Below are 12,270 nucleotides of genomic sequence, written 5' to 3'. Positions count from 1 at the left end.
AAGTTTTAGCTTCCACAGTAGAAATAATGTTCTAAATGTGAAGAGCAGCAAGATAACTTTGGATAGTCTGAAAGGAGCTCTCCATGGCGCTGAATCTATTCAGGAGATAGGGCACAGCAACCCGGGTAAGTCCTTTAAGAGATGGATTCCAATCTGGAATAGAGTCACTGCCCCACTGACTTGGGAGTCACCAGCCCCCAGTGGAACTCCCAGTCAAATACTACCACAAATGGCACCTGTTCATCTGCCACCAGTATTAAGCCAAGACTGGTAACTGTTGGGTGGAAAGAGGGCATTTGCCATGGAGAGGGAAGAGCCTGCCTTCCCACCCCATCATAAGACAGTCTGTCTGGACAGCCTTAGCTGTGGGGTGAAGTCCTGGGGCACATGTGGTCCCCAAGTCTGTTCTGGGGGTCCCTACCTTGCCTTGGAATTGCTCCTGAGCATCCTTCTTTTTTTTTTTTTTTGGCAAAACAAAATGGCAAATTGCCTTTCCTGGAAGCTTCCAGAAGCAGTGATTCAATCTTTAAACAGGCCATAATCCATCCTATTGCAGTGTTCACCAATTTTTAAAAAAAGGTTTTCCAAAACTAGAAGCAGACTTCCACCCATTTCTGAATTTTGTTCTTTCTTTTTGGAAGTGTGTGTGTCACCCCAGAGAGTCCAGGGAGAAGAAAAGTGGTCCCTGGATCCGCCAAATGTGTCCACCCCAGCCTAGGCAAAATTACCCCCACCCTGCATCATTTTAAAGATATCCCCACATCTCTATTGTATACCTGGCTGGCATATCTCTCTTCTGCACAATTTGGTGCCCAAGCAAATGAAATGCCAATATTTTCTGTCTGTTCTGAGAAGAAATACCAGTGTCTCTTTCATTGTGGAGGAAAGAGATGCTAGCATCCACATCTCCAAAGATTCCTCAAAGCTAATCAAAGACCCAAGGAATGTAGAGATGTTCCAAGAAAGCCCCATTTAAACATCCCTCAACCCCCCCCCCCCAAAAAAAAGGCGGAAAGCAGTTACAAAGAAAGCAAGAGCAGATGGTTCCTCTACCACTGACTCCTTCAAGACAGCCACACGTAGAGACACAGACAGACAGACACACGCACACACCATTTTGTACAGGTTGAGTATCTGAAATTCTGAAATCCAAAACACTCCAAAATCCCAAATTGTCCACGTGGGCCGATAAGAGTGACACCTTGGCTTTCTCATGGTTCAGTGTACACAAACTTTGTCTCATGCACAAAATTATTTTAAAATAATGTGTATAAAACTACCTTCAGGCAATCTGTATAAGGTATATACAAAACATAAACAGATTTCATGTTTAGTCTTGGGTCCCATTGCCAAGGTATCTCATGCTGTGTATGCAAATATTCCAAAAATTGGGGCGGGGGGGGGGATCCCAAATCCAAACCACTTCTGGTCCCAAGCATTTTAGATAAGGGAGACTCAGCCTGTACTTTGGGAGGTTGGTTAAAACTGGTCTCTGGCAATTTCAGAAGGAGCCTGACTTTTAAGGGAGTGTTGTCTTAAGGCTTTTTACAGTTTACTCTGTAGGAGGTTTATTGTATTTATAGCTTTCTCTTTTATTTTAGTTTTATGAGGCTGTGAACCACTTTGAGAAGCCACTGGGGCTGCATGCAGGGTAATCAATCTCTAAAATAAGAATGAAATAAATAGCTTCAGAAAGCTGTCAGCAAAATGCAATAGGAATTGTAGCATGTTCTAGCAATTCTCGCTTCTTTTCTTTTTATCACTGGGCCAGGCACAGTTTTAATTCTCCTGGGATGAAACTGCAGGAGGACTCCGCAGGCAGAGATTTGCAGAGGATTCCTGACTGGTGAACCCTATGTCCTTAGAGGGAAAGAGATGAAAAATCTCCTAGGTCCTCTCCTCCATTTGCTCCTTTCCACACCCAGTCTGACCACCTTCTTCTAGCCCTTAAAACATGGCTTTCTAAACAGCATCCAATTCCTTCTCCCTCTCCAGTCGCCTTGTGATTATCATTTTCCAAGAATGAGGACACATTCTGGGGCTATATGGTCCTAAACTGCACCAACAGGAGTATAGTGTCTACATTGAGGGAAGTTAACAGTGCCACTCTATTCTGCTTTGGTCAGCTCTCACCTGGAAACCTGTTTCCAGTTCTGGTACTACAATTCAAGAAGGACGTGGACATGAACTCAGCAGGTTTTACCTCTACATCTAGGTAGTCAGGTACATGCACACTGATATAGACAGAGGATACAAAGAGCTAGAGATTCCCCTTCAGAAACCTGTGTGCATTTGTTTGCCTCTGTGTGTGAACACACTGCCATGGTGCACCCATGTGCATGCTTCAAAATTCAGAAGACACTGTGTGGCTAGGGGGCTTAAATGTGTGGCAAATTACAACAATGAGCTTTGTGTTTATGTGGCCAACTCAGGGGTGTGCTGCATGGATCTGCTTGAACATCAACATCCTCCTTGTTTCCTAACATCTAACCACCAAATTAGGAGGAGTAGCTAATACCCCATGGGACAGGATCAGAATTCAGAATAACTTTAACAGATTAGAAAGCTGGGCTATAACTAACTAAATTCATTTAGTTAGGGAGAAATGTAAAGTATACAAAGGCAGAAAAAATGACATGCAGAGACATAGGATGGGTGACACCTGGCCTAACAATACTATATATGAAAAGGATTCAGGAGTCTTAGTAGACCACAGTCTGAACATGAGTTAACAGCATGATGCAGCAGCTAAAAAAGCCAATACAGTTCTAGGCTGTATCAACAGGACTATAGTGTCTAGATCAAGGGAAGTAATAGTGCCACTCTATTCAGCTTTGGTCAGACCTCACCAGGAATCCTGAACAGTTCTGAACAACACAATTCAAGAAGGATTTGGACAAGCTAAAGCGTATCCAGAGGAGGGTGACCAAACTGGTGGAAATCATCTCCAAGCCCTACGAGAAACAGCTTAGGGAGCTGGATATGTTTAGCCTTGGGAAGAGAAGGTTAAGAAGGGACATGATAGCCATGTTTAAATATTTGATGGAGCAAGTTTGTTTTCTTTGGTTCCAAAGACTAGGACAAGGAGCAATGGATTCAAACAACAGGAAAAGGGATTCCACCTCAACATTAGGGAGACATACCTGATGGTAAGAGTTGTTTGACAGTGGAACACAATCCCTCAGAGAGTGGTGGAGTCACTTTCTTTGGAGATTATTAAGAAGAGGCTGGATTGCCATTTGTCATAGGGAGCTTTTTAATAGTGTATTCTTGCATGGCAGAACGGGGTTGGATTGGATGGCCCTTGAGGTTGCTTCAAAGTCTAGGATTCTATGATTTTAACTAGTACAAAATTCTGAGGATAAATAGTAGAATATAGGAGTGCACTGGAAACTGGATTTGACAGCTAATGAGCAAACAACCAACCTGGGGCAGACCTCAACTGATGATCTGGGAACTAATGAATTGTTGAACAATTCCTGGCAGAGTTGGGTCAAGGTAATATCACGCTCTCCCTACCTAGTTTGCTTCCTGTTGGAGATAGGCAAGTACTTTCAGCCTGATCACTGCTTTTAAAAATGCCATGTATCAGCAAGAACTAAGTAGGGAGTGGTGTGCTTGTGGACTCTGCCCATGGTGTGATGTAGTCGGTCTTGGCCAACATGTGGGTGGATGGGGGCAAAGTCCACACTTGGGGCTGGAGCTCAGGGACATCACACACATCCACGGGAACTAATCTGGTCATTCTGTGTGAATGCACATTCGACTCATTGAGCGCATTTGCTCACTTTGATGGCATGTTGGCCACCCATGGCTCAGTCTTTCTGATGGGTGCACCATGGGTGGAGGGGATGTAGGTGGGCACATCTGCCTGGAAACAGAGGCTGCTGAATCAAACCAGCTGTCTGGGAGGCTAGAAAGAGAATCATTAGAAGCAATACTTTCCTATCACCTGGAAGGCACAGATAAAACAGCTATCAAAGGATGGCAGAGAGTGACAAGAAGCAGCTGCTTCAGGTGAGAATGTTATCTGCCTGACAGCCTCGGCCTTTGAGGGGGATTGGAGGAGCTCTACCTGTTTGAAGACCGGCTGCCTCCCAAATCCCTGGGGTCAATTTTGAAGTGCAAATGGAAAAACGTCAGCATGGATTGTGCTGTGTGATGACTGAAGCAAACTCACAAAGCATGTGACTTGCCCAGGGTCACCCAGTGGGTTTCATGGCTGAGCTGGGAATCGAACTCTGGTCTCCTGAATCATAGTCCAACACTCAAATCACTATGGCAATTTCCAATCTGGCATTTTTTTAAAACCAAGAAGTGTGACCATGAGGACTCCTTCTGAACCTCCTTGCCCCTTCTTTCAATGCCACTTAGCTGATGGCTTTGTTCTGTGTAAAATGTGGGTGCAAAATACCATGGCGATATAGCAGGTGGCCAAGCTCTTCGTCCCAGTTATATACAAAGAGCTGCCGGAGATAGTCTCTGACAGGCGCTCTGGGGGCACTGTAATTACAGAGACTTCCTCCTGTTCATTAAGGGATCATTCTGAAATGGTTTGTATACAAACCCATCCTTCGAAGGAGCCACTTTTGCTGCCTGTTGCTTGAGTTGGAGACACTGGATACGCTGACAGATGTTCCTCCAAGTGTAACAAGGCTAGTGAGAGACCCAAGTCAAATCACTGTTTATTAGCTGCATCTACACTGGGGAAATAAACCAGTTTGACACCATTTTAACTGCCCTGGCTCATTGCTATAGAATTCTGGGAATTGTAGTTGGTTGTGGCACCAGACAGTGGAATTCCATAGCACTGAGCCATGGCAGTTAAAGTGATGTCAAACCAGATTACTTCCCCAGTGCGGATGCAGCCCCCATGGGTTATCCAAAATTAGCTGCTTATGTCTTTTACCCTGGACCATCCAATACATCTATTTAATGCTTCTCACTACTGGGCTTGAACCACCCTTGCTAACCATCTCTGATGTTGTGCTTACCCTTGCTGCTGTCAGAAGCAATTGAGAAAATCAGAGTCAGTGACTATAAAAAGCCTTGTAGCTATTAATACTTCCATACCAGGCAGGAAAGGCTCCTCCAAGCAGACACCCAGGAATCACTCCTAGCCACACAGTGCTTAATTTGCTAACAGCTTACAGCTGCCAAGGCCCCACAGCCGGTTTCCTAACTGTCAGATCCTGCACAGATTTCTTTTCTGTGTGTATGGTGGTTGCATTTCTTTGCTACCAGAGTGTTGGCCAGATGGCAGGAGGGCAATCTGGAACATGTGCAGAGTGCCTTCTCTAACACAAAGAGGGTAACTGAGTCAGAGCCATTTTGCATTACAATACAGCCAAGGTGGCATAGTGGTTTGAGTATCAGACAATGACTCTGGAGTCCAGGGTTCGAATCCAAACTTGGAGATGAAATGCAATCGGTGACTTTGGGCAAGTCACATGCTCCCAGGTTCTGGGGAAGGCAATGGCAAACCTGTGAACAAATCATGCCAAGAAAACCCCATGATACAGTCGCCTTAGGGTATCATAAGTAGGAAATGACTTGAAGGCACACGACAAGAACTTGCTTCTAAACCCATTCAACCATGTGTTTTTTCTGTAACACTGACATGTTTGTCTCTTTCTTGTAGGCATCCTTGATGCACCTGTCAGGTAACTTTAGAAGATGCAGGACTAGAGGGACATTATCTTGGTTGGACCAAGCCCACTGCCATCTTATGGGTAGCTATGTAACAGAGCCTGCAAAAACTTAATTTGGGGGGCTGTAATCTTATTTAGGACAACGGGCTGCTGTTACAAGACAGAAACAGAATGGTTCCCAATTGGCAAAAGGGTCAGGCAAGGTTGCATCCTTTTACCCTATCCCTTCAACTAGTATGTGGAATATATTATATGAAAAGCAGGTTTGGAAACAGTAGCAGGTGGAATGAAAATAGGAGGTAGGAATATCAACCATCTAAGATACACAAACACCATACTACTGGCAGAAAACATCACAGACCTAGAGCAACTACAAAAGAAGATCAAGGAAGAAAGTGCAATGGCAGGCTCAATGCTGAACATAAAGAAAACAAAAATAATGACCATGGAGGAACTACATAAATTCAACCTAGACAATGAGGAAGCAGAAATAATAAAAGTGTTCCCATGCCTTGGATCAAACATTGATCAGAATAGGGACTGTAGTCAAGAAATCAGAAGAAGACTAAGAATGGGGAGGGCAGTTGTGAAAGAAGTAGAAAAGATCCTAAAGAACAAAGATCTATAACTAAGTACAAAAGTTAGAATTGCTCAAGCCATTGTATTCCCTATTATGTATGGGCAACATAACAGGTTTGGACAATCAAGAAAGTGGATAAGAAGAAAATCAGTTCACTGGAGATGTGATGCTGGAGAAGAATGCTGAGGATCCCATGGGTGACCAAAAGACAAACAAATGGGTCCTTGAACGGATTAAGCCTAAAATCTCCCTGGAAGCCATGATGATAAAATTGAGGCAATTGTACTTTGTCCACATCATGAGAAGGCACGACTCACTGGAAAAGACAGTAATGCTGGGAAAGGTGGAGGGATGCAGAAAGAATGGAAGGCTGTATACTAGATGGATGGACTCTATTAAGGAGGTATGAATTTGCAGGACCTGAGCAGAGCAGTGGAGCATAAGGAGTCTTGGAGATGTCTCATCCAAAGGGTTGCCATGGGTTGAGATAACATGAAGGTGGTTACAACAACTACAAAACTCTCAGTTGGGGAATTCTGGAAGCTACAGTGCAAAAAAGTAATTGTTCCAAGTTCTGCTGTGAATGTATAAGGTGGGATGAAATCCAATAAGCTCAGAAATCCAATAGCCTCTTGCTTACATCTTTCAGTCACAGCTGAAATGTTATACTGTACAATATGAAACTTGACATTAAAAGGTGTGGTTGCCTAGTGGTAGAAACTTCTTTGCTGAAATTTGAAAACAGCCCTCAGAGAAGAAAAGCAAGAAAAACATTAAGGATGCACCCTGCGCTACAGCTCCACATGTTTCAGGCACTTATGGAGGAGATGTCCCATTTGCATGAGGATCATACATTATTTATCGCAAACTCCTTTTGAGTATCTTGAGGAAAAACAAGGCAGAGAAATTCCTCAACAAACAGTGCTGCCATCTCATTGCATTCCTATCGAACTAGCCGCCTTTTGTGTCTCCCCCCCCCCTCGCATATGCTATGAGGATTCCTCCCATAAACTAGATGCAATTGTGATACCAGCCTCTTCAGTTTTAGGAAAGCTTTATAGAAACTTTTAAGATCTACTGTGGTTTTTTGTTTTGTTTTGTATTCTTTACTCTGTTATTGACATGAAGCAAAAATAAACCTATATATGTGATGAGATCGTACTACCATTATACCCATAACATTTCTTACTTAATAAAATAAAATATACAACCTGCTCTCATATTCTGCCTATTGTTCAATCTAATTCTACATTCCTTTACTGGTAATTATGAATCCTATTATATATTTCCAAATTCCTATCTAGTTAGTTGAACTGTCTAATTGTTTTGCTTTTCCTGAATCTCTATTAATTTCAATATAATAATAATAATAATCATAAAAATTTATTTCTATCCCGCTTTTCGAATTCAGATCAAAGTGGCGTACAAATCCAGATAAAATTACAATAATCAATAAAACAGATAAAACAATGTACTCCTTCTTATCTTTATGTCTACTCTTTTGCTCCTTTTCTTCTCCATCTTTTGCCTACATTTTCAAATTTACTTATCCATTTCAAATTATTTCCCCCTTCTTCTAATTGTTTTTATCCAATCTCTTCAGTGGCTAATCTTGGCCATTTTCTTCTCCAATATTTTTATTGGCTTCCAGTCTTCCTCAGTCTGTTATGCTGGTCTATCTAGGGCCGCACGGCTCAATGCTATGGAATCCTGGGAACTGTAGTTTTGTGAGACATTGTCTTCTTTGTCAGAGAGCTCTGATGCCACAAAAACTACAATTCCCAGGATTCCATATCATTGAGCCATGACAGTTAAAGCAGTGTCAAACTGCATTAAATCTGTAGTGTGGCAGCAGCCCTTGAGGAAAAGAGAGCCCTCTAGGTAGCAGCTCCAGCCGAAAGAGAGTAAGCTGCATCAGTGTGTTGGAAAGATGGCAAAAGTTAGTGACAAGGAGGAAAGCACAAGCTAGGAGAGGATGCAGTAGTTGGATTTTGCCTGAGCCTCCTGGGAAGGGCAAGTGTCTACCTTCTCCTCTCCTCCTGCTCAGTTGATGGGGGACAAACTACTTTTGCACTTTAAACCCAGTTTGCAGAAATTGAAGCAAGCCGAGAACAAAGGAGGAAAGTGGACAAAGGAGAGAGAAACTGAGGCATTTTAGAAGCAGCTGGAAAAGTGGAACAGCAGAGGATTAATCAGGACTGTCTCAGGCAATTCAGGGCAGTTAGAAGGTATGTAAATAGGGACATACCAGACTGAGCCCTATAAATAGCCGCCTTGAATCCCATTATGAGAGAGAGGTGGGATAAAAATCCAATAAATAAATAAATAACATTCTTGCAGCAGAATACTTCTAAACCAGTTCTGTATATCCCTTTCCTGACTCCTGTCTAGGATTTGTGATCTGCCTGAAGACTTGCATTTGCATCTCCCTCTCTTCCTGCCTCTGCATTCATCTTACACAGAGAATCAGGGGCTGGCATATCTTGTGCCATCTCCTTCTCACCTTCCCTCTTTAAAAAATACATTGAAAGCAGGACGGAAAAACTGGTCTGGCATATATGCACCCCTTCTCTTCTGGCCTGCAAAAGTGAATTCATAGTATTTTTATTCCATTTATATGTATATAGACTTTTCCACACAGAGTAGAAGGATACAACAGATACTACATCTCAAGTTTGTTCTTCTCCCCAGCAAAGCATCACTGGGAACTTCTTTTTGTAAAGTTTGTTAGGCCTTTATATGTACATTCCTTTAGAGCCAAAAATCACATGGAAAGAATAGGAATAGGTTCTGATACCTCAAAAAATAAGATCAATTCATCGTGATTTGGGAAACTTTTTATTCAAAGCTAGAGTGTGCACATGTGAAATTATACAACTGAGGTCAGGTAAGCCTTGCATAGGTTGACAAAAACTGTTTTGAACCTTCTGGAGACCATTTAAAAGCATCTCTCAGAACGTACCCAGATATGACTTTTTCCTTCACCAGCTTCCACTTTTCTTAAGATTTCCATTTTGGTGGTCAGTTTCATAGCTCTATGTTTTTATGTTGTTTGTTTAGCATGATGGAGGTGTTGGTGAGCCAGACTTGCCTGCGCTCCTCTTTTCTCTATTTATTGCTGTTTACTCACTGAGTAAGGGATTCTGGAGGCAGCTCCTGCTTACCTTGCCTGTTGCAGCACACACACACAGCTACAATAAAACCGATTAGAGCAGAGTCCCATTCTTTCCCAGCTCAAGTTGTATTGTATTGTTTACTACAGATGAATTGCTGCAACCCGACACAAAAAAGTCTATGGAGTTTATCACATGGGAGGAATTTCTCTTAATTTTGAATGAAAAGAAAGTGGGGCCAGAATGCATTCATATGAATTCTCTAGTTCAGCGAATTTACGTGAATTCGAATTGCGTTCGAACTGGCTTCCCTGTCAGCGCAACTGCTGGGGTCCAACAACCACTGTCAGCAACTCAAACGAGTCCTGGGGTTAAATCAGACCTTCGTAGCAGAGCTAGCAATTTTAGAAGCAGAAGCGTGGCTCCAAAAGCCAAGTGAGACAACAGCAACCGGATGTCTTCCAGGAACTGAAGCAATGCAGGAACCTCCGGGGACACACAGCAAACCGATGCTGTAGCTTCTTCTGATAAACCACCAGAGAAACAAAGTCCCCAAAGTGCTCTTTATTCACAGTGCTATAATACAAAATCAGATCGCTAAAACTCCAAAACATACCAATCCAACTCCTACTTCAAACCCACAAGCTATCCCTTGCAACCCCTGGGTTTATATAGTCTCCAGACATGTGGTCTCCCAAACCCAGTGAGTTCAGGTGTGTAACCATGTCATGTGTCTCCTGTGCAATCCAGACACATGGTTTCATCATCCATGGCTACGTGCACTTGGGCATTGAAGTGTCCTTGAGCCAATGAGCTTCAGCTGTGCTGATCAGCCTTGCCACTCTGCTGAATGCTCATGGCCGAACACACACACATCAAGCATTTCCCTGTGTGCTGTGTTTTAACCCTTCAAATCCCTGACATTCCCATTGCCCGAAAATAGCTTGCCATTGCCCGAAATTGCATGTGGTAGTTTATCACGCAATAATGTGAAACCCCATGATTGCGTTTGGAATGACTTCCCATTGCCCAAAATTGCGTGTGGTAGTCTAACACACAATAACATGAAATCCCATGATTGCATTCAGATTGCCATTGGATTATACTTCCAATTTCCCTTGTCTGATAAACTCCTATGTTCCTCCAGCCCTCCTTCACCATCCTCCCAATGCCAATGTTGCTACTAAGCTTCCAGCAAGACAGAGGATAAGCAGGAAAAGGTGTGTTGTGTGGTCATAAAAAGGCTTTGTAAAAAGGAATTTCACTATCAGAACCTTTGTTAACCAGATATGCTTGTATTGTTCTTGGTTACTGAGCTAATGCAAGGCCAGCAGAGGCTAGTTTTTAGCCCCACAAGTCAGGACTCGGCCACCACCAAGAGATGCCTCCCCAGACTTTGGGAAGCTTCAATCTAGTTGTTAAGACAGTCGCAGCTAGCAGCATTGTGAGAAGGTGCTCCCTCTGACAAAGGAGATAAGGGGCCTTATCATATGAGAAAACAAAACAGAAATTGAGCTGCAGAGTAGCGGGTTTCTCTATTCCTTCCTACATGATGTTGTAGCACTTCAGTTCTCTTCCCAAGGGAGACAGTTGTAAATGTGAGTCTATTGTCGAATGGATTTTTCCAACTAGAAAAAAGATGTGCCTTTACCACAATCTCCTGTGGGATGAGAACTGAAGTACTACGACATCATGTTGTAAGACACAGAGAAAGCTGCTACCTTCCAGCTCTGTTTCTGTTTTGTTTTCTCATGTGATAAGGCTCAAAGACTTCCAAGAATTCAAAGAGGAGGAGAATTACCCCAGTCCTGTCCCTGCAAGAGCCAAACCAAGATGATAAGCAAGATCATGAACACACAAGAAGAGTCCTGCAGAACAGGACTTAAGTCCTGTCTAAACCACATCATTTCAGCTCCTGATGGCCAGTTTGGACATGCTCAGATTCCTCCCATGGGTGGGGAACAGCCTCTCTATTTGCAAGGTGACTACTGGCAGCTCTCACTGGCTGACATTCAAAGCTCTTTGTCCTTTATTTCAACTGAATAGTGGCAATCACCTTCCTCCACAGTGTGATTGGCACACTCCTCTCAGGTCTGGCATGCCTGCCACCAACATGACCTGACCCAACCATGAAACATCTTACCTTGGGCATCTTGCGGAGGTTAGGAGAAAGCTTCAGACACGTAACATGGCCTCGCTCATCTCCAATGATGACAATGGGATAGATGGCATTGAACTGGATGTGAGTGATCTTGTTCCTCTTCTTAGACGCCACTGGCTGGTTGCAGATGGGTTCATACTTGTTGATGCTCAGATCAAAGACATGGGCCTGGCAGGGAAACCAAAGAAGAAGATGCAAAAATGGTTAAAGCCACAGGAAGGACAGGAGGGGAAATGCCTCTGAACAAATTGTGCCAAGAAAACCTTGTGATAGGGCCACATTAGGGTTGCCATAAGTCAGAAACAACTTGAAGGCACAGATCAATAGCAATCGCTGGCCAACGTGTGGTAAAGTAGTGCTTTTCATACTATCTGAGTTAGGGGACTGGCAACTATTCCCCCCCCCCCCCCATTGTGCCAGGGACCAGCTGTTCTAACCATCAAGAGTTATAAACAGGGAAGTACCCTACAGATCATGGGTCCACCAGCACTTCCCCTTAAGAGAAGATGCTCCCTATGTCAGCCTTCTCCAACCTTGTGCCCTCCAAATGTGTTTCAGAAAAGATAACATTTAATTTGTTTTAGTAGTCTTAGAAAATCGTTTCAGGCTAGCACTCTTCCAGCACTCAGCCCAAATACAATGATCTCCCCTATCACCATGGCTAGCCCTTCTGGCCTCTGCAAGGTTGCTAGGTCTGGGGTGTTGCATGCCCTGAAATTTTGACCCAAAATCAGAGACCTGGGGAGGGACCCTTGTGATTTTAGC

General features: G+C 43.4%; 1 protein-coding gene across 1 annotated transcript in view; it reads right to left on the bottom strand.

Annotated features, from left to right (window-relative positions):
• DNAI1 (dynein axonemal intermediate chain 1) overlaps positions 1–12,270 on the bottom strand; it is a 204,656-nt gene that overhangs the window by 59,035 nt on the left and 133,351 nt on the right. Inside the window, exon 19 of the mRNA XM_089498025.1 lies at positions 11,488–11,673. Within this exon, the coding sequence (XP_089354151.1) occupies positions 11,488–11,673 (186 nt within the window). The remainder of the gene's footprint in view (positions 1–11,487; positions 11,674–12,270) is intronic.

Source organism: Sceloporus occidentalis, unplaced genomic scaffold (genome assembly GCF_023333645.1).
Source record: "Sceloporus occidentalis isolate IW3139 unplaced genomic scaffold, rSceOcc1.0.p SCAF_1, whole genome shotgun sequence".
NCBI classification, from domain to species: domain Eukaryota; kingdom Metazoa; phylum Chordata; class Lepidosauria; order Squamata; family Phrynosomatidae; genus Sceloporus; species Sceloporus occidentalis.
Note: the sequence above shows the minus strand (reverse complement) of the source record. Positions and strands in the feature narration are given on the sequence as shown.